Source organism: Carcharodon carcharias, chromosome 19 (genome assembly GCF_017639515.1).
Source record: "Carcharodon carcharias isolate sCarCar2 chromosome 19, sCarCar2.pri, whole genome shotgun sequence".
Classification (NCBI taxonomy): domain Eukaryota; kingdom Metazoa; phylum Chordata; class Chondrichthyes; order Lamniformes; family Lamnidae; genus Carcharodon; species Carcharodon carcharias.
In genome coordinates this window covers 51,033,467-51,056,827 of record NC_054485.1, presented here as the reverse complement: position 1 = coordinate 51,056,827, position 23,361 = coordinate 51,033,467, and the positions used below count along the sequence as shown (strand labels likewise).

Below are 23,361 nucleotides of genomic sequence, written 5' to 3'. Positions count from 1 at the left end.
GGTCAACTTTGTCGAAGACAGCAGACAGTTTGAGAAGGACGAGGCCATATCAAAGTAACAAATGATATTCTAAGAGCCATTTCTGCACCGTGGAAGGGGCGGAAACCTGATTAGAGGGATTCAAAGATGGAGTTCCAGGAAAGATAGGCACAGATTTGGAAGGCGACAACATGTCCAAGGACTTTGGAGAGGAAAGGTAGGTTGGAGGTGAGAAGGTTGTTTGCAAGGATAGTCAACTCAGGTTTATTTTTGAGGAGGGCATGATGATGGGAGATTTAAAGGACAGAGGGCCAACACCTGAAGAGAGGGAACCATTCACAATATTGGCTAACATGAGGACGAGAGCGGGACGTTGAATGGTCAGTTTAGTGGGAAAAGGGTTGAGAGAGCAGGAGTTGGGTCTCATGGACAGGATGAGCTGAGAGAGGGCACAAGGGGAGATAGCAGACAAAATAGAGAAAGATGCAAATTCAGGGCTAGAGCAGCGGGAGCTTTAGAGGAATTTTGTCCAGATGGGCTAGTGGAAGGGAGGAACACAGCAGAGACAGCTGATCTATGAACTTCTGGCAGTTAATGTTGGAGGTGAGGTTGGAGGAGACAGGGGCGAGAGGTTTAAGAAAGTTTGCAGTGGAGAAAAGAAGCAGTTACCTTTGCATTCCAGGATGAACAGTCTCAGCAGACAAGAGTAGAACCCTATCATATTTTTTGTGATCCAGTCAGATCTTGCAATGGATGACTATAGCAGTGTCTGCCATATCCTTTCAGGTCTGCATCCCTTAGACTTAAGGGACCGGAGATGAGGGCCGTACCATAGGGAATGGCCAGGGCGAGAGAGAGTAATAGTTTTATTGGGGACTTGGGTGTCAAAGGTCCAACTGAGAGGGCGCAGTTGAGAAAATTGGAAAAGCAGAGGTTTTTTTGCAGGTGAAAGATGTACTTTATCACAACAGTGATAGATTATTAATAGTTTTTTTTAACCCTGCAGGAAAGAATGGCAAAGGAAAACAAATCTTCAGACAGTTTTGCAAATGAAGTGCCACTTGATGTCCCTAAGGAAATCTGGATGTTGGTCGATCACCTACACCGCAATGCTTCATTCCAGGTCTCATCAGAAAAAACATGTTTATTGTAATAGGAATTATTTCCAAACTGAGTCTCACTTTCTATTTTCGTACTCCTCCTCGCTCTGCTTATTTGTAGGATTGTCGATTGTCCTTTTTGACTTATATTAAATGCTTTCATTGTTTGTAGGGAGATCTGTTCCAGCAGCCAGGACTGAAGTCAGAATTTGAGGAGATACGAGACTGTTTAGATACTGGAATACCAGATTTTCTCCGTATCCTTTTCTAAATTGTGACTAAATTCTAAATTGTGCCTCATAATGACTTCACAGATATTCTAAGCTCGGCCCAACCATCTTCAGCTGTTTCATCAATGACCTTCCTTCCATCATAAGGTCAAAAACAGAGAAAATAGGAGTAGGCTATTCGGCCCTTCGAGCCTGCTCCGCCATTCATCATGATCATGGCTGATCATCCAATTCAATAGCCTGCTCTCGCTTTCTCCCCATATCCTTTGATCCCTTTTGCCCCAAGAGCTATATCTAACTCCTTTTTGAAAACATACAATGGCCTCAACTACTTTCTGTGGTAGCTATTTCCACAGGCTCACCACTCTCTGGGTGAAGAAATTTCTCCTCATCTCAGTCCTAAATGGTCTACCCCCTATCTTCAGACTGTGACCCCTGGTTCTGGACTCCCCCATCATCGGGAACATCTTTCCTGCATCTACCCTGTCTAGTCCTGTTAGAATTTTATAGGTTTCTACGAGATCCCCCCCCTCATTCTAATGAACTCCAGCGAATATAATCCTAACCGGCTCAATGTCAGTCCTGCCATCCCAGGAATCAGTCTTGCAAACCTTCGCTGCACTCCCTCTATAGCAAGAACATCCTTCCTCAGATAAGGAGACCAAAACTGTACACAATGTTCCAGGTGGGATCTCACCAAAGCCCTGTATAATTGCAGCAAGACATCCCTGCTCCTGTACTCGCTATGAAGGCCAACATACCATTTGCCTTTACCGCCTGCTGCACCTACACACTTACCTTTAACGACTGGTGTAAGAGGACACCCAGGTCTTGTTGCACATTCCCCTCTCTCAATTTATAGCCATTCAGATAATAATCTGCCTTCCTGTATTTGCTACCAAAGTGGATAGCCTCACATTTATCCACATTATACTGCATCTGCCATGCATTGCCCACTCATTCAGCTTGTCCAAATCACACTGAAGGATCTCTGCATCCTCCTCACAGCTCACCCTCCCACCCAGCATTGTGTCATCTGCAAATCTGGAGATATTACATTTAGTTCCCTCATTTAAATCATTAATATATATTGTGAAGTGCTGGGGTGCCAGCACCAATCCCTTCGATACTCCACTAGTCACTGCCTGCCATTCGGAAAAAGACTCGTTTATTCCTACTCTTTGTTTCCTGTCTGCCAACCAGTTTTCTATCCATCTCAATACACTATCCCCAATCCCATGTGCTTTAATTTTACATGCTAATCTCTTATGTGGGGCTTTGTCGGAAGCCTTATGAAAATCCAAATGAACTACATCCATTGGCTCCCCCTCATCAATTCTACTAGTTACATCCTCAAAAAATTCCAGTAGATTTGTCAAGCATGATTTCCTTTTCATAAATCCATGCTGACTCTGTCCGATTCTGCCACTGTTTTCTAAGTGCTCAGCTATTAAATATTTAATAATGGACCCTAGAATTTTCCCCACTACCGACATCAGGCTGACTGGTCTATAATTCCCTGTTTTCTCTCTACCTCCCTTTTTAAATAGTGGGGTTACACTAGCTACCCTCAAATCTGTAGGAACTGTTCCAGAGTCTATAGAATCACGGAAGGTGACCACCAATGCATCCACTATTTCTAGGGCCACTTCCTTAAGTACTCTGGGATGTAGATTATCAGGCCCTGGGGATTTATTGGCTTTCAATCCCATCAATTTCCCCAACACCATTTCCCTATTAATACTGATTTCTTTCAGTTTGTCTCTCTCATTAAACCCTATGTTCCCCAACATTTCTGGTACGTTATTTGTGTCCTCCTTTGTGAAGACAGAACCAAAGTATGTATTTAGTTGGTCAGCCATTTCTTTGTTCCCCAATATAAATTCCCCTGTTATTGACTGTAATTCCCCTGTTTCTGACTTCTGTTTCTGTTTCTGTCAGAAGTGGGGATGTTCACACGATGATGATGATGATGATGATGATTGCACAATGTTCAGCACCATTCACGACTCCTCAAATACTGAAGCAGTCTATGTCCAAATGCAGCAAGACCTGGACAATATCCAGTCTTGGGCCGACAAGTGGCAAGTAACATTTGCGCCACACAAGTGCCAGGCAATGACCATCTCCAACAAGAGAGAATCTAACCATCACCCCTTGACGTTCAATAGCGTTACCATCACTGAATCCCCCACTATCAACATCTTAGGGGTTACCTTTGACCAGAAACTGAAATGGAATAGCCATATAAATACCGTGGCTACAAAAGCAGGTCAGAGGCTAGGAATCCTGTGACGAGTAACTCAGCTCCTGATTCCTCAAAGCCTGTCCACCATCTACGAGGCACAAGTCAGGAGTGTGATGGAATACTCCCCACTTGCGGCTCCCACAACACTCAAGAAATTTGGCACCATTCGGGACAAAGCAGCCCGCTTGATTGGCACCACATGCACAAACATTCACTCCCTCCACCACCGATACACAGTAGCAGCAGTGTGTACCCTGTACAAGATGTATTGCAGGAATTCATCAAGGCTTCTTAGGCAGCACCTTCCAAACCCATGACCACTACCATCTAGAAGTTCAAGGGCAGCAGATAGATGGGAACACCTGTAAGTTCCCCTCCAAGTCACTCACCATCCTGACTTGGAAATATGTCGCCGTTCCTTCACTGTCGTTGGGTCAAAATCCTGGAGCTCCCTCCCTAACAGCACTGCGGGTGTACCTACACCACAAGCACTGCAGTGGTTCACGAAGGCAGCTCACCACACCTTGTCAAGGGCAATTAGAGATGAGCAATAATGCTGGCCCAGCTAGCGAAGCCCACATCCCGTAAATGAATTTTAAAAAAACTATGTCATTACTTGCACTTTAAGTATTGAAGTGCCAGTTCAGATAAAAGTTGATTAAGAATTGACAACGTGGCAGAACAGTATAAAGACGGTCACTATAATATTCCTATCTTTGTGTACAGTACCTGAAATTGGCCTATAGTTTTCCATTTGCCTAGAGTTAAAAATACTGCTTTTACAGCACATACAGCTATTAGTGGGGCCAATTGGGGACCAGTAAAAGAAATCTTCTTGAGGCAGAGGTAAAGGCTGAGGTCGTAAAGGAGAACTTTGCACCTGCCTTCACTAAAGTAGAGGATGCTGCCAATGTCTCAGTTAAGGAGGAGATGGTAGAGAAATTGGATGGTTAAAAATAGATAAATAGGAGGTACTAAACCCTCACTTTCTCCATTAATGATGCACAATGGCAGGAAAGTATACCATCTACAAGAGGCACTGCAGCAACTCACCAAGGCTCCTTTGACAGCACCTTTCAAACCCTCGACCTCTATCACCTAGAAAGACAAGCATCAGATGCATGGGAACACCACCACCTGCAAGTTCCCCTCCAAGTGACACACCATCCTGAACTGGAACTATATCGCCGTTCCTTCACTGTTGCTGGGTCAATAACCTGGAACTCCCTCCCTAACAGCACTGTGCATGTACCTTCCACACATGGACTACAGTGGTTCACCATCACCTTCTCAAAGGCAACTAGGGTTGGGCAATAATTGCAGGACTGGCCAGTGATGCCCACATCCCATGAAAGAATAAAAGAATCTTAAAAGGTTGGCAGTGCTCAAAGTAGAAAAGTCATATGAGTTTGGATGGGAAGCATCCTACCTTGCTGAGGGAATTGAGGGTGGAAACAATGGAGGCTCTGGCCAAAATCTTCCAATCCCCCATGAATGAGCGCAGTGCCAAAAGATTGGGCAATTGCAAATGTTACATCCATTGCCCCAAAAAAAGAGGGAAGGGGATAAATCGGAGAATTACAGACCAATCAGCCTAACAGCAATAATAGGGGAACATTTAGAGATAAAAATTGGAGACAAAGTTGTCACTTGAAAAAACACAGGTTAATAGATGACAACCAGCACAGATTTGTTAAAAGCAAGTCATGTTTGACCAACTTGACTGAGTCTTTTGATGAAGTAACAGGGTTAGGGTTAATTATGAGGGTAGTGCAGTTGGTGTTGTAGACTTACAGTAGGCATTTGATAAATACCAAATAATAAACTTGTTTATAAAATGCCCATGAAAGTAAAGGGACAGTGGCAGCATGGATACAAAATTGTTTAAGAGATAGAAAGCACTGATAACAGCTGTTTTTCAGACTGAGTATACAAGGCTGTCCCCAGGAGTCGGTATTAGAACTAGTGCTTTATTTTTGATCTGTGCTAATGATCTGGACTTGAGTTTATAGGGCATACTTTCAAAGATTGCAGATAACACAAATCTTGGAAATGTAATAAACAGAGGAGGATAGTAACAGATTTCAGGAAGACATAGGCTGATTGCATAGCCATTGCAATTTAGCACTGAAAAGTGTGAAGCAATGTATTTTGTAAGGAAGAACAAGGATAGACAATATAAACTAAATGGTACAATTACAAAGAGGGTGAAGGAACAGAGAGACCTTGCAGGGACGGTTGGGGGTGTGTACGTTCACAATTCTCTAAATGTGAGAGGAGAAGTTGAGAAGGCTATTTTAATAAAAAAGCATGCAGGATCCTTGGCTGTATAAAGCAAAGTTATGCTAAAACTTCATAAATCACTGGTAAAGTCCCAGTTGGTATATTTTGGCCAATTCTAGGGAGATTTAATAGAAATGTTCAAAATCATGAAACGTATCGATAGGGTAATTAAGGAGAAAGTTTCCAGCGGCAGAAGGGTTGGTAAGCAGATGACTCAGATTGAAAGCTGAAGAACCAAGTACAGGATGAGGAAAATTGTTTTTTACGCAGTAATTTGTTACATTCTGGAATGCACAGCCTGAAAAGATGGTGGAGACAAATTCAATCATAACTTTCAAAAGGGAATCCGATAAATACTTGAAGGGGAAAAGTTTGGGGAAAGGGACTAATTGGGTACTTCTTTCAAAGAGCTGGCACAGGTCACCTTCCATGCTGTTTTATTCTGTGATTCTATTCTTCACTATCAGAATTGGTTGTAAATCTTGAGGCAGTGGAGAAAGTCAAAAGTAATGAAAACTAACTTTATACATTTCATGTTAACAAAATATGACCTGCATTTTGTTTCTGATCCGAGGGAAATGCTGCAACAGCGCACTCTGTGTAGCGATGAATTTTTCAATATTGGATTTTTTTTCACACCTAAGTTTACATTGCCATCAAGCACACCATGAACCATTTCTCAGGTCAGTTGTAATACTCAAGCAAAGAGCCAGCATAGGCATGATGGGCCAAATGGACTTCTGCATTTTAAACTTGTATGACTCTTTGAAAAGACAGCAACTTGCTTCCATGCTCTCCGTATCTGCCTTCAACTAGCTACTTAAGACGGGCAAGAGCAGTGTATTTGTAAACATATATAAGCATAATGCTTCTTGCCAAGATAACAACAGCAACTATACTTCAAAACTAATTATTGGTTGTGAAGTGCATTGGGATGCCTTGAAGAGATGATAAGTATAAGGTTTTTTATTTTGAATACCTTCCACTCTTCACTTTCCCATTTAGTCCATACTTTTCTGACCATCAGTGTTCCACACACTTGTGATAAATTCCTCTTCAGGATTTCTAAGCCGGACATTAGCTACTTTGTTTTAGATTAATTACAGCCTCCATTTAAGAAAACCTGTATAGCAACTTAGCACAAGTACATTAAGAGTTCACGTTGGAATAATATCTGTTGCATAAAGTACCCAATTAAAACACAGTGCAAGAACTAAGTTGTGTCACATGTGAGGGTGCACCATTCGTCATGATCTTCATCCCCATTTGGGAATACAGTAGCGGCAGAGGGATGTCGGTAGCATTCTTTGTGCATAATACCACCAGAATAGAACTTCAGGATGACCAATTGTGGGAGTGGTTTGTACAAAACAGCAACCCCAAAGCCAGCAATTTTAAAACATATTAACAAAACGTAATGGATAGACACCAGTACAAACATCCTGCGAAAATTCTGGATCAATTCAGTTTAAACTTCTCTTTGTGTAGCAGTATTAGGTTCGAAGGAAGCTTAAGTCACCATTAGTGATATTTTTAAGCCTTCCTTTTTCCTGCTCAAAATGATTTCTACTACTGTGAGACTGCCTGATGTGTTTTCTGTGTGCAAGTGACATCAAATACTTTGTCTTTTTCTTTAACTTGTGTTTGCAGCTGGCAGTAACCATTCTATAACCGAAGCACTGTTGCTCTTTCTGGATGCCCTTCCAGAGCCAGTCATTCCTTACTACCTGTACAGAAGTTGTTTAGAGGGTTCATGCAGCTATACTCTGAGTGAGCAGGTAAAGAACATGATGCAGCTTCTTGATGGCAAATGTGAATTGTATGAATTCCCAGTTTAACTATATGAATAATTATAGGCAAATCACAGTAGAAGGCTGCAATCACCTGACTCATCACTTGCTGTGCCTGCCTACCTGACATTGTCATGAATTGAAGGTGGTAGAGCAGGGATATACAGTACCCTTTATAAATGGAGGCATAGAGTACAAAAGCAAGGAAGTTATGGATCATTTAGGGCTGAGATGAGGACTCAAAGAGTTGTGAATCTTTGGAATTCTCTAATCCAAAGGGTTGCGGATGCTTCATCATTGAGTGTATTTAAGGCTGAAATAGACAGATTTTTGGTCACTCAGGGAACAGTGATATAGGAGTGGGAGGGAAAGTGGAGTTAAGGTCATTGATCAGTCATGATCATATTAAATAGTGGAGCAGCCTTGCCAGGCTGCGGTCTACTGATCCTATTCCTTATGTTCTTTATTTTGCTTTTTGTTTCCAATACAAGTTTGCAATTTGTCTTATTTCTGCCATTGGAATCTGATATTTCTTCATGATCTCAACTAAGTTATCATGATGCACTCTTTCAAAAGCCTTAGTGAAATCTATAAAACAGGCAAATATCTTCTTGTTCTGTATCACTCTTTCGATCAGGATGCTGAGTTGGCAAACTACATCTCTAGTTCCTTTTCCTTTGCCGAATGTACACAGTACATAGTATAGGTAGGGGCAGGAAGTTGTAAAGGGATTTATATTACGAGTGGAATTGAACATAAAAGTAAGGGTGTTATGCTTCAGTTATACAGGGCATTGGTGAGACCGCATCTTGAATGCTATTTGCAGTTTTGGTCTCCTTATTTAAAGAAGGATGTAAAATTTTTTATTCATTCAAGGGATGTGGGCGTTGCTGGCTAGGATCTGCTGGCCAGCATCTATTGCTCATCCCGATGCTTGTTCAGAGGGTTCATTTAAAAGTCAACCATATTGCTGTGGGTCTGGGCCAGACCAGGTAAGGCAGATTTCCTTCCCTAAAGGGCATTAGTGAACCAGATGGGTTTTTACAACAATCGGCAGTCATCACCAGACTTTTAATTCCAGATTTTTATTGAATTTAAATTTCACCATCTGCCATGGTGGTATTCAAACCTGGATCCCCAGAGCATTACGTTGGGTCTCTGGAATACTAGTCCAGTGGACAATACCACTACGCCATCACCTCCCCAGGTTTACTAGATTGAAACCTGGAATGAGCGAGTTGTCTCATGAGGATAGATTGGACAGGCTGGACTTGTTTCCATTGGAGTTTAGAAGAGTGAGGGGTGACTTGATTGGAGTATGTAGGATCCTGAATGGTCTTGACAAGGTGGACATGGAAAGGATGTTCCCTCTTGTGGGTGAGTCCAGAACCAGGGGCCACTGTTTTAAAATTAGGGGTTGCCCTTATAGGACAGAGATGAGGAGAATTTTTTTTCTGAGCATTGTGCAATTTTGTGCCTTCAGAAGGCAGTGGAAGTGGGGTCACTGAATATTTTTAAGGCAGAGGGAGATAGATTCTTGTTAGGCAAGGGATCAAAGGTTATCGAGGGTAGATGGGGATGCAGATCTCGAAACACAAACAGATCAGCCATGATCTTATTGAATGGTGGCGCAAGCTCAATGGGCAGAATGGCCCACTTATGCTCCTATTTTGTATGTTTGTATGTTTGTATGACTTTGATACATGAGTGGGCAAAACTGTGGCAAATAGAGATTAATATGAAAATGTACTTGGGACCAAGCAAAGATATTTCCAAATGGTGAGAAGTTAGGAACTGTGGGTAAGCAGAGATTTATTGGCAAAGTACAGAAATCACTGAAAGCTAGTGGAGAGGTGTAGAAAATATTTTAAAATATTTATGGAATGTTGGCCTTTATCTGAAGCGGGCTGGAATACAAGGGGGTTGAAGTTATATTATAGCTGTATAGAGCTCTGTTTAGACCCCATTTTTAGAGCCCCGTGTTGAGCTCTGGGTACCTCTGGAATGTGATATTGACCTTGAAGAGGGTGCATTATTGATTCACAAGAATGATACTGAGGTTAAAAGGGTTCAATTGAGGAAAGGTTGCATAGACTAGGCTTATATTTCCATGAATATCGAACACTAAAGGATGATCTTATTCAGGTGTTTTTGTTTGTTCATGGGATATGGGCATCGCAGGCAAGGCTAGCATTTACTACACATCCCTAATTGCCTTTGAAAAAACTGGTGAGCCACCTTGTTAAACCGCTACAGTTCTTTGTGAAGGTAACTCCACAGTACTGTTGGCGATGGGGTTGGCGGTTGACCAAAGGAGGATGAAGGAATAGTCGTGCATTCCCAAGTCAGTATGGTGTTTGACTTAGAGGGAACTTGGACATGGTCGTGTTCTCATGTACCTGCTACCCTTCTGTTAATTGTATATCAATTGTGTATGGTTATATGCCAACGAAGGGCATTAATTGGATTTCATTTGAGTAGGTACATAACTGGGCTGTTTTCCACATTGTTGAACTGTAGATGTTATTGAAGAATTCAGTAGGATATATAAAGAGAAAAGCTACTTCCTTTGGTGGAAGAACCCAGAACAAAGGGGCGTAAAGGGGGAAATGGTGACATGGTGGTAATGTCACTGGACTAGTAATCCAGAGACCCAGGCTACTGGTCTGGGGACACAGGTTCAAATCCCACCATGGCAGCTGGTGGAATTTAAATTCAATTAATGGAATTAAAAGCTAGTAATGGTGACCATGATAACTATCATTTACTATTGTAATAATGTTCACTAATGCCCTTCAGGGAAGGAAATCTGCCATCCTCACCCTGGCCTCCATGTGACTCTAGACTAACAGCAATTTTGCTTTTGAATTTTGTTTGACAAAGGTATTAAGGGTGCTGTAACCAAGGGAGATAGTTGGAGTTAAGAGACGGATCAGCCATGATCTAATTGAATGGTAGAACAGGCTCAGGGAAGCTGAATAGCCACCACTAAGAACACATTTTTCCATCTCTGCAACACTGCTTGTCGCTACCCCCACCTCATCTCCATTGACAGTGAAACCTTTCTTTGCATCCTTGACTTTGCTGTCCCCTTTGCTGGCTTTCCAACTTTCATAATCTCAAAATTTTTCAAAACTCTCCTGCCCCCATGCTGTCCACTCAATCATCACCCTAGACTCTGCCACTCTACGCTGGTTTCCAATCATCCAAGAGATCAAATTTTAAGTAATTGGCCTCATCTAAAAGTCCCTCCACTGCCTTGTCCTGTACTACCTCCACCAGCCTCTTCAGAGTTACACCTTGCCCCTTCCCCTCTTCCACTGTTTAGACTTTGGTCTCCTGGGCCTGGCTGTTGCATTCTCTTCATTCCTAGCTTGGCCACAATATCTAGAAGCTCCTTCCCAAACTCTTCCATCTCTTCAGCTTCCTCTCCAGCTTTAATTAAAATCCATCCTTAGGTCAAACTTTCCCTAAACTCCCTTTACTGTCCTTTAAATATTGGCATCCACTTTTTTTTCTCTTCTTTAGAAAGCACCTTGGAATTTGTTTCAATGTTATAGGTACTATATAAATGCAGGTTTGGGCGATGAATTCATCATCCAAGTGTAAACTTAGCAAGAAGAATAATTTTGTTATGTTTTACTAAACAATGAATGAGTTATACCCAACATAATGTGTTCTGTATTTTTGTACCTTTTTCTCCTGATAGGTTGTCTCCAAGCTACCTCATTGCCATAAGAATGTATTCAATTATTTAATGGCTTTCCTTCGAGAGCTTCTGAAAAATGCTGCTTGTAACAATCTTGATGTGCCTACACTTGGTAAGCTAATAGGTTCCTGTCAAGGACAATTGCTGCAAACTATGTGTCAGTGGGAATAAAATCAAATATTGGTGAATTATATGTTGAGAACCAAAAAAACTTGACAGCCTTGAAATTACCATATCTGGCAAGATAACTGCATCTGAATGGTGAGGACTAAGGTGCTCCCAAAATTGGGCCTCATGCCTCACTTCCTTGAAGTTGCACAGAGCTGCCCAGGAATAGAAATTTACCTTCTGCCCGCTGCTGGGCTGCAGTGAAGAAGGGTAAGTGATTAAGTAGGAAGGGTGGGGAGTATAAACTTGTATCAGGAAAGGAGTGGCTCAAGCTCTTTCACTATAGGCTCCAGATTCATGTAATCAGGGGCACCTTCCTACTGGTCAGCACTACATTATGCCTTGAGTTCTGCATGTGGCATGTGATGTGTTGAGACATCCAAAAATTGAAAATGGATCCTGGCAGGACCCTATCAGGCCTGTAAATGTTCCATCTGTGCACTCCAGCTAACAGTGTACAGAGGGCAGGGCACTTTCCACCAGAAATGCATGTGCACTCCCTCCCTAAGATATTGCAAGTTTATTTGGTCAGTTTAGACATGAAAAATGGGCACACCATGGCACACCAATTTTCTAGGGAAACATTCCTCTAATGATATGATAGATTTTACTGAGCAGCGAACGAATAATCAATTTCAAAACTTGGTATATGTTGGGTTGAGTTGCAGTTGAAGCGACCCTTTCACTTGCTAGTTTAGCTAGTTTTCCGTAGTGCATTCTGTGGTGTCAGTGTGGTTCCCAAGGATACGATTATTGGCAAGTGTATCATTTCCTGTAAATGTAAGAAAAACAGCTGCTTCACAAATTTAGCATCTCTATGTAATGAAAGTAGATTCCCTGAAATGGTACGTGATATTTGTCACAAAATTCATGGCATCTGAAGTTTTTTTCTGTCCACCGTGATACTTATTTTCCTCCAGTTCACTTTCAGATTCCTCAGAAAGATCTATAATAGGTTCCTTCTGTTGCACTTGAGGATGCTGTAACACTGACATTGAATTGGTTTTGAAGTGAATTACTTGTACTTTGATTCAGTTTAATTTTTATATCCAGTCCAAGTACACAGTGCTCCTTTAAAAAGATTTAAAAGTCACATCTGCATGCCACAAGAAGAAAACACTCAGCTTTCAAAATGACAGATAGCTTTAACACTTAAATTTGAGTCAGTCAATATTTTTTAAGAGTAAGAGTTGTTAAAAAGGAAGTTATAATTCGGAAAGATAAAAATGCTTGCATGTACCTGGTGTTTTATCAGGACTCTCAGAAACATCTCCATGGTGCTTCATTTATAGTAAATTCCTTTGAAGAAGAGTGACTAATTAAGACTGAAACAGAAACCACTGCTGGCCACTCAGAAAACTGCCAGAAAAATTTGTTACACTTCTACTACTTTTTCAGGAGCAAAAATGCTCCACGTCTCCAGAAGAACACTGCAGCTGCTGCCATCTTGGCCTTACACTTTTCGTCTTGCCATCTCTTCATGCCCCATCTTACTACCTGCAACTGTTGCTGGCTTCGTAGCCAATCGACATTCCCACAGTCCAAAACTGGTGAGCTGCCTCAGCTCGCCTCTTTGGTGTCTGCAGTTTGCAGGTCACATTTGAAAGAGGCCCTGACCTCAAAATTGAGACAACTGCCCTAAAGTTAAAATCTATGCATACGGTTTTATATCTTTTTAGCTTGAAGTTCCAGAGGCACCGATTTAGGAACAAATATAATTGGGAATCTACAAGAGGTTAGAATTAGAGGAGCGCAGATATCTCGGAGGGTTGACAGGTTGGAAGAGATTAAAGAGATAAGGAGGGGCAAGGGCCATGGAAGGATTTGAAAACAAGGATGAGAATTTAAAAATCAAAATAATTTAAAATCATTTCTCCGTGTCAGTGTGTGGCTCCCAAGGAAACACTTATTAGTGAGTATATCATTTTTCGTAAATGAAAGGAAAACAACTGCTTTCAGTTCACAAATTTAGCATGCCTATATAATGAAAGTAGATTCCCTGAAATGGTACATTATATGTAAGACATAAATTTCGTCACAAAAGTCATGGCATGTGTGATTTTTTTTTTCCTTGCTTGGCCAGAACCCAATGTTGGTCAGTGAGCACAGGGGTGATAGAGGAACAGAACTTGTTGAGAGTGAAGACATGGGCAGCAGAGTTTTGGATGAACTCAAGTTTACGGAGGGTAAAATGTGAGACACCTGCCAGGAATGCATTGGAATAGTCGAGACCAGAGGTAACGAAGGCATGGATGAGGGTTTCAGCAGCAGTCGAGCTGAGACAGGCAAAATTGAATGATATTACGGAGGTGGAAATAGGCGGTCTTAGTGATGGCACGAGAATATGAGATTGGAAACTCATCTCAGGATTAAATGCAACACCAGTGTTGTGAACAAATTGGCTCAATCTCAGATTGTTGTCAGAGAGAGAGAGATGGAGTCGGTAGCTAAGGAACAGAGTTTGGAGCGGGGGCCAAAAACAATGGCTTCAGTCTTCCCAGTATTTAATTGGAGGAAATTTCTGCTCATCCAGCACCGGATAATTCTAGCTTTCACTTTCTCAGCTCCAGCATTGAACAGTGTGCCTGACAATGTAGTGATACATTCTGTATGCTGAAGAATGAATAAAAAGGCTGGTATTTATATCGCGCCTTTCATAACCTCAGGACATCGCGTAGTGCTTTCCAGCTGATGAAGTACTTTTTAAACTATTATAACATAGGAAACATGGCAATCAATTTATCGACAGCAAGCTCTCACAAACAGCAACGTGATAATGTCCAGATAATCTGTTCTTTTAATGAGGGATAAATATTAGCTAGGACACTGGGGATAACTTCCCCCAGCTCTTTTTCAGAATACTGTGATGGGATCTTTCACATCCACCTGAGAGGGCAGACTGGATGGTATGAATAAACATCTTTAAAGAAATGATTGTAGAGAAAGATGATTTTGTATGCAAATAGTTTACAGTTTTTTTCTTAAATGTGACTAGATTCCATGCCCCACACTTCACTTGTTGTTAGGAATCAGCATCATAGTCTATAATTTAAAGTTCACAAGATGCTTTTCCTCTCTTCACAGCGAGCATCTTTGGAGTGCTATTGCTGAGATCGCCTCTTAATGCCACAAGTCAATGTGACGTCATTGAGAGTAAGAAGGCAGCACAAGAGTTCATTACACGTTTCCTTACATTGAAGGACGGTTAATCAAAGCAGCCTGACCCAGCCAACAAAGTGTTTATTTTCTAGTGTTTAATAAAATTGTACTATTTCAGTCAAGAGTATTTTTATATGAAGATAAAGATCTTTAGAATTATGCAAATGTTTTGGAATGCAGAAACAAGCTTCTACTTATTTTGTAATGTAAATTTATCTTAGAGTGTTTGAAGGTTCAGAGCTGGAGTCATTCGTGTCACCTCCAATTTATAGAAGCACCCTGCAATGTTTCCGATGTTGTATTTTGTAATGTATTATATGCAGGGAACTGACAATTTTGTATGCACATGATTTTTTTTTACTATTTGGTAGTCCAGCCCCCACCACTTACTCCGTCCCTGCGTGTATCAGGCAAATAGTGCATACCACTTTCCATTGCCATAGATGTCAGTTACAAAGGTAGAATTTAAACTCTATTAAGCACAGCAACTATTTGAGGTTATTCAAATAGTTGTTTAACATATAGTTCAAGTATAATTACTCATCACTTAAGTCCTTTTGGCAGTCCCAAGTAACAGAGTCAGCTGAAACTGGAGCTGTATTTACAGTCCCAGCTGTGGTGCTGAAGCTGGTCAAACCACTGCATATGTCAACTCTATTCTGCTCTCCCTACATGAATAAAGGGAAAAGCTTTCACCTTCAAAGCCTGTCTGTAGCCAGGTGTATTTTCCACAAATATATATTACAATATAGAAGCCCAGAAGTCCTCTTCAGATCTTTAGAATTATGCAAATGTTTTGGAATGCAGAAACAAGCTTCTACTTATTTTGTAATGTAAATTTATCTTAGAGCGTTTGAAGGTTCAGAGCTGGAGTCATTCTTGTCACCTCCAATTTTTAGAAGCAAATTTCAACTGGGAGCAGGAGAGAAATGGAGAGACTGCCTACAAAGAGCCACTTCCAGACCATTATTTAAGAGAGTCACCGCTTTAAGAAAGAGCGAAGGGGTGGATATCTGAACTCAAATCCCAGAGCTGACACTACTTAAAACAATAATGTTAAGTTTTAATTTCTGAAGTTGTCAAAATTCTGCATAAAATTGATATAGTAGGCAAATCACATTCATAAGATAATAATGGAGTGGGAGGGATGGGAGTTTTGGATTTAACTTCAGCCACAAGAAGTTTCCCCCATGCAATAAATAAGTTATGTTACCTTTTGGAGTTGACAAAGTACTGCAATGATAGATGCTATTTCAGACCAATATACCAGTGTAAGAATTAATTTGATCACTATGAATGTTCAAATACACAGACTCATCCACAATGAGAAAAACAGCTTGGCTCGCATATAAAATTTTTCCTATTTTAAACTGTGAGTAATCTGAACAAAGAGAGAAACTGGTGGAGCATGCACCGATCCCAGGTCTCAAAATAAGTTTTCATTGAACCTTTTTTGAGCTGATGTTATGAAATGTATTTGTGAGACATCCAAACACTTCTTTCCTTAGCGTGATTGGATCCTGATAAAAGATTTGCCAAGAAATATACCGATTACAGCAAGACCTCTGTGCAAATTTATATATCTTTGTACCATAGCAACTTCAGTCTGAGTAAACAAGCACTGAGTAAAGACAAAGGTATTTTAAATGCAAGTAATTCAACACCTATAATGTGTTGCTTCCAGATGAAGTGGTTACCCCGTCACTAAATCGAGATGCTTTGACAAACGTGTTAATCCATGATCAAGATTCTTTTGTATTAAGATACTTGGATAAATAATTACATGAAGTAGTAGGATTGAGTTGGAAGTGGTTCTGTTGAAATTGTACATTTGGATCAGGTACTTTTTTTAAACCTTGAATTCATTGTAATGAGTCAATGGTGACTCTATGTTTTCATACTGTAAATCATGTCCAGCAGTGCTTTAATGGAAATTACTCCAGTCCATTTATTCCCCTTGACACAGATAAGGTTCCGATTGGCTTGATGCAGTACTTTATATTCTATTGACACATTAATGGGCAAGATTTTAACTCACTAAAAACCAATTCAGTTACACAAAAGTTAAAATCAGGCCAATTATACTTGTTTTACAGTGTCAAGCAATATGATTTTTCCCTAAAAATATATATTTCCAAGGCTTTTGTCATGGATAAGGATTTTGTGGTATTGAATGGTTGTAGATGTTGGACAAAGCTCAGGAACTCCACCAAGATGATTCTTATGCATTGTTGTCCTCTTCCTTTTTTTATGTATGAGGGGAGTTAACATTCTTCCCCTGGCATCAGCTGTTTCTCCCCAGGTCCCATTTGAGAGCTATGAGGTCTTGAAGCCAGATGGGCAGTAAGGGTATCAAAGGAAGCCCATTCCCAAGTCACTGGTAGAATGTTGCTCTTGATAAGCTGCCAAGAGACATCTCAGTGGCTACAGGATAGCTCCTCATTTAGTTGTTTTTCCCATTTCCTTTTCTTCCCCTCATCCATTTTATGTAGTCACAGCAACTTCACTGAGAGGGGAAACTTAGTAGAGTTTGAGGTTTGAAGTTGCATCCCTACACTACACCTCAACTGTGCTCCTGTAACACTGCATTCCAATATAAATAGCTATCTTTTCACTCTTCTACCTTCAGGGAGTGCTAATGCTGCCTGCTGAGTATTTTCATTATGTTTAAAACATGCACATTTTAAATGATGACCAATTCAGCCAAGAGTAAAATTATCTTTTTTTTTTTTACACAGTGCAAATGATTGTTCCCTTATGAGCTTCAGGATCTTTGTATGGCATGTCCTATAATATACAGGTATCAAATTCCAGGTTCACGTTCCACAAATGCATTTGTTATTTGAACACATCCAACTCAGTACTGAAACTGTTTAAATTTCAAAAAATCATGTTTTATTTAAAAGTTATTTTAAACTGCACAGTCTTTGAACCCATGTTGTAATGGCAGGAAGTATGATGTGACAGGTTCTGGCTTGATAGCTCAGAGGTAAAATGTAAAGATTTCCAAATAGTGGACTTGAGACTAAATACAGATGAAGGCTATTGGCCCATCTTGGGTCATCCACATGGACTGAACCTAAAGTCCACCCTTGCAGTGTCCAGTTTGCTTTTTCAATAACTGCACGATTTTTGTCTCTACTGTTCCAAATGGAAATTAAGCACTTTGAATGAAGAAAACCTTCCTGATAATCCACCTACATTTCACTTGTTTAAACTTGAGAATCCTTGACCACCTCATACAGTTTAAAGTAATTTTCAAGATTTACTTTTTTCCATGCTGTTTATAGACTTACATATAGTTTCAAAATAAACTCTCACCTATTTCTTCTCAAGGATGAAAACTTCAAGTATCTCCAGTCTTTCTGCATAGCTTAAACCTCTTAGATCAGACCTCTGAGTTGGAATCAACCTTGTGTTTCTTCTTTTCGCTGGACATTGGTCTTGAATGTCTCTCTTGTCTCAGTGACCAGAACTAGACACAGTAGTCAAGGTGCGTTCTGACCAGAGCATTCTGCAATTTGATCATGACTCTCTCTGACTTGTTTCCGACTGATTTAATTTCACAGTTCAAAATTTTATTAGCATTGTTAATTAGTGCTCTGCTTTGGTTAGGCACATTAAGCATCTAGTGTACTGAGACTCCTAGGTCTCTCTAAACTTCACCATTAACTATTTCAACATCATTCATGCATATATATGTGTTGCCTACTTTTCATTTTTGTGTGATGTTTTGTATTCAATTTGATCTGCAATTGTTATGCCTACAAACATATTTTGTCCAGCTTATTCTGAGCTACTACCTCCAATTCAACTGCCCCTCCTAGTTTGGTATCATTTGCAAATTTGACCAATTTGCATTAGGTTTTGAAATTCAAGTCATTGGTGTAAATTAGAAGCAGTAAAGGCATCAACACTAATATCAGGGGCTCCTCACTCAGTGCTTTTGCTCCACAACCCAATGTAACTTCTGTAACAAATATCCATTGTTCAACACATCAGCCAATTCATTAGCCATTGTCAAGATTTACCCAGAAGACATACAGCTTTGAGCTACACTAATACCCTTTTCTGTGGCTTACACAGTCCATTTGGGATGACTTATTATCAAAAAAGATCAAGCATGTTAAACTAGATCTTCCCCATACCAAATTCTGCTCATACCTCACATGTGCCCTTGCTGAACTATAGTGGCTCTAAGACCCCAATGCCTTCAATTTAAAATTCTTAACAATCTAATTAAATCCCATGTGGGTGCAACTCTCCCTATATCTAACCTACTCCACTTCTAAAAGATCCACACCCTGAACTCTCCATTTCTCCAGCTCTCGAATTCTGTGCATCCATTTGTCTTAATACTGGGAGCGGTGCCTTTAACCATCTCAATTTCAAGATAAGAAATTTATAACCTAAATTTCCCTGCCTCTTTTTCTATGCTATATAATTGCAATTGTTGTTTAATCAATGTTGAACTAAGTGTTACTGTACAGATGATCTTCAGCTTTACATCGAATAATCGCTTCCATTATTTTACACAGTATTAAACTGAGAGTGTCTCAATTAGCTGTGTCTGATTCTTCACCTTTTTTTGACCGTAGACTTTGGCCATTTTCCAATCTACTAGAAGTACCCAGTGGCTCCCTCATACTGATTGTCAGTTCCTCTAGGATTTACTCCCTGGATTCGTTTGCCACCCTGAGATCAGAAGTTCCACTGTTGCTAAATCATCAGACTACTTATCCGATACACAGTACTGGATAAGCATAAATTTCATCCAATTGAATATTGGGAATATTGAAGCCATTGTTTTTAGCCCAAATTCCATTCCTTAATTACTGAATCCATCACTCTCCCTGGCAACAGGTTGAGATTAAGGCAGTGTGTTTGCAAGTTTGACATCACATTTAATCCTGAAATGAGCTTCTGACCTCATAGTCTCATGCCATCATGAAGATCATCTATTTCCACTTCCGTAACATTGTTCAACTTTGCTTGTGTCTCAGCTCATCTATTGCTGAAACCCTCATCCATGCCTTTGCTACCTCAAATATTCCAAAGCACTCCTGACTGATCTCCCACATTCCACCCTTGGTATACCTGTGGCCATCCAAAATCTGCTGCCATCTCTTAACTTGCAGCAAGTCCATTCCCCAATCACCCCTGTCTCGCTCTCCTACATTGGGTCCAAGTCAAGCAACATCTTGATTTTAAAATTCTCTTATTTTCAAATACTCCATGGCCTTGCCCCTCCCTATCTCTGTAGTCTCCTCCAACCTCACAACCCTCCAATATCTATGTTTCAATAATTCTGGCCCCTTGTGCATTCACAATCATAATTGCTCCACCATTGGTGGCCATGCTTTCAATTACCTTGACCCCAAAGCTCCGAGATTCCTTCCCTACACATCTCCGCCTCTCTACCGTGCTTTCCTCCTTTAAGACACTTCTTAAAACCTACCTCTTTGACCAAGCTTTTGACTATCTGACATAAAGGGTGGAATTTAATGGAGCTTGCCAGAGCAGGCATGACAGGATGGGAGTTGGTGTGGGGGTGCTGGGAGTAGGTAGTTGCAGTTCACGTGGATAAGAATAGGAATACCTGCTTCTGGAATTGGGAAAACTGTCGCAGATTTAGTTGGGGTCAAGAAGGGCCTGACGTGGGAATCCCACCACTGGTGATGGGATATCAATTGGGCTCAAAATTGAGCTACGTAAAACCAGTTATCCCTCAGCCACCACGATTTAATGGTGGCTCAGGGATTTAACATGGGTCTCGGGTGCCTCCCTCAGGCCGCCCAGCAAACCCTGACAGGTTTGCCAATAGCCTACCGGGGGTTGGTGGGGAGTCCCTCGTTGGCAGGCACTCAGTGCCCAATCGAGGGACCAAGCATTGGGAAAAATGGTGGGGAGGTGGCTGAAAACCATGCCTCTACCCTCGCATCCAATCCACCTGCCCAACACAACCCCCACCCCCCATCCACTTTGCTGGTGACCACCTCCCTCTCGCCCCACTCACCTGTCTCCGTAGATCCAGCGATAATGCTTGGTGAAGGTCTCAGGGCATTACTGGCAAAAACCCCAAGTTCTAGTGGCATACGCAACAATGGAGAGCTTCTGGCCTCTGATTGGCTGGCAGCTCTTGAGGTCGGATTTCCACCCTGCTGGAGCCCTGATCATGTGCAAGCCCTGATGCTGGCCAATTAAGGGCTTGATTACACTTAAGTTGTAGCTTTGGACCTCCTCGGGAGAAATGATGCTGGGCTCCCACCCAGTTCGCTAACCAGTGAGGGGGGGATCCTCATTGCAGGAACTAAATTCTACTCAGTATCTCCTGATGTGGTTTGTTGTCATGCTTTGTTTTATAATGCTTTTGTGAAGCACCAGATTTTCATTACGTTAAAGGTATTATTTATAAGTTGTTGTCCCTGCAATTTTTTGTGTTTAAATTCTTTCAACCTGTTTAGGATTTTCATCTCAGTTACACTAAAGCCATGCATTTTTCCTTCGAAAACTATTATATTGCTCATTGTCTTCCTTTGTCAATACACACAGGATGTAGACATTCAAAATGTTTACTGTTGTAGTTGTTCTATTTCCAGTCTGTTCGTATCATTTGTGGCTTTCTTCCTTTTTCTAGTTGCCTTACTATTGAAATAGTGAAAGAACTTCTTGCTGTTAAAATTTGCATCTGCAGCTAAGCTTTTTTCAAGTTTTTTATGACTCTCTGATCACCTTTCTAATATGTTTCTTCACTTTCTTATACTAATCTTAGAGAATTCCATCCTCTTTCTCTCTGCAGGATTTGTAGAGGTTAGCTTTCCTTTATTTCACTTATCATTTGTTTCCCTAATCTATTTAGGGTTATGGCTGTTGGTCTGTGTATGTATTTATCCTCTATGCATAACATTGTGCCTTTCAAAGGGTGCAACTTGTCCGATCCAAGTTGAACTTGCACCCCGATGAATTTGTTTTTTTCTGCTCCTTTCTTGAAATTAGCCCTTTTAAAACTATAAACCTTGTCATGCGTAGTGACCTTTTGCAAGCTTCAGTACTACTCAAGGGGCAAGGCATTTTGGTGCAGTTAAGGTTGTCCTGTTATTGGTCAAAAAGGCAATGGAAAAGACTGTCAATTCATTGACTGAAACAAGTTAATACATTCTCCTGCTGGTGGAATTTTGATCCCTGTGTGATTGTGGCCTTTTCATTTATTTCCCATTCAGTACAACACGGCCTGGCCAGGGTCAATGACACACATTTTAATTAAATGGGCATCTTCTTGCATTAATTAAGCTACCATCAACATCCAGGGTAGATCAGGAAAACCAATGTATATATACTAGTTTCCAAGCCTGCAAAACACAGCGATGGTATATTACTGTGAAGAATCTGGCATGGTGGTGTCTAAGCTGAGGTACCACAGCACATGAAAAGCTTTGAGGTGCATATAAAGAAAAAAGTAAGGATCTCTCCCTTTTAGTTGAACATGACATGGAAATAATGAGGGCAAGAAAGCCAGACCCCAAGCTCTAGGCAGCATGAGAACAAATCACCAGCTGGCCTCTTCAATCTCAGGACAGTACATTGCTTTTTAAAGTGATGTTCATCATCTGTTTAACAGTAAAACTACAGAGTTAGCAAATGTTAAACAAACAGCCCATTGAGTACTCCAACATCACTGTGGGACTTCCAGTAGTTCCGGCTGAAGAATGATAAGACTCCAGCCACTAGTTCACCAGGCTGATTGACAGGGCACAGTGTGGTATCACGGTATTTCATCTTTAAAGAAAAGGGATGGAAAGATTACCAATGTGAATTATCATATCTGCCAATATTATTGGAGAAATCTGCAGCAGAGGCTATCGCATCCCTTAACTGCTTTGAAATGAGAAGAAAGCAAGTTTTGGGGAGAGAAGCAGGTGCTTAATTATTTAAATATGCTGTCAAAGACTGTGCAGTTAACATGTTCCTGAAAGAAACTTTAGCAGCAAAGCTTTTGCAAAGGAACTATATTTTTAGCCGAGGTTGTTCACAGGGATTTTGTGTTTGGCCACCCTGTCCCTGTGTTTGCTGAAAATTTGTGATGCAGCATCTATCAAAATGAATCATTGCTTAACAAAACATGTACATATCAAATGAAAAAAGTGATAGGCAGCTGATGTTTTTTGGCCCCAGGAACAAGACTGGCCTTGTAATGTTGCTGGACCAAATGTTTCATGTTCCATTATGTAGTGTAAAGTTTTGCTTTCATAGGTATGTAATTGAATTAAAACTATTTATACAGTGATAGAGGTCTTCATTATTTTTTAATATTGTAGAGCTTGTCAGCATCAAAATCTCATTAAATATATCTTAATATCCTAATGTTAGGTGTCATATTGTACTGAAAGCCAAACTTGGTGTTTTGTAATCTTGACCTGAGATTTGAGGTAAAAGCCAATGTAATTATTAAACAATTTGTATGTTTCTTTTATTTTTGATTTAACCTTCACCACCTCCCCACGCACCCCACCCCCCCAACTTAGATCAACCATCTAAGCCTCTTGATGGCAGACACATCAGGCCACATTTAATGGAAGCAATGGGGGTTTTCAGCAGGCAAGAGCCCCATGTTGGCTCTTTTAGGGAAGGCCCTCAGGCAGAGCAGCGGCCCTTCTCTGGGATCAAGGACCTCAGGGCCAAAAGTCTTGCCCGCCTA

The 23,361-nt window shown here is 40.8% G+C and overlaps 1 protein-coding gene across 5 annotated transcripts in view; it reads left to right on the top strand.

Annotated features, from left to right (window-relative positions):
* Positions 1 to 22,950, top strand: part of inpp5b (inositol polyphosphate-5-phosphatase B) — a 282,881-nt gene extending 259,931 nt beyond the window's left edge. For all 5 annotated transcript variants that reach the window (XM_041212440.1, XM_041212441.1, XM_041212443.1 and 2 more), the window contains 5 exons: positions 986 to 1,102; positions 1,252 to 1,336; positions 7,491 to 7,618; positions 11,340 to 11,451; positions 14,592 to 22,950. In XM_041212440.1, coding sequence (XP_041068374.1) covers positions 986 to 1,102; positions 1,252 to 1,336; positions 7,491 to 7,618; positions 11,340 to 11,451; positions 14,592 to 14,716 — 567 coding nt within the window. In that variant the 3' untranslated portion in view covers positions 14,717 to 22,950. The remainder of the gene's footprint in view (positions 1 to 985; positions 1,103 to 1,251; positions 1,337 to 7,490; positions 7,619 to 11,339; positions 11,452 to 14,591) is intronic.
* The last annotated feature ends 411 nt before the right edge of the window (positions 22,951 to 23,361 follow it).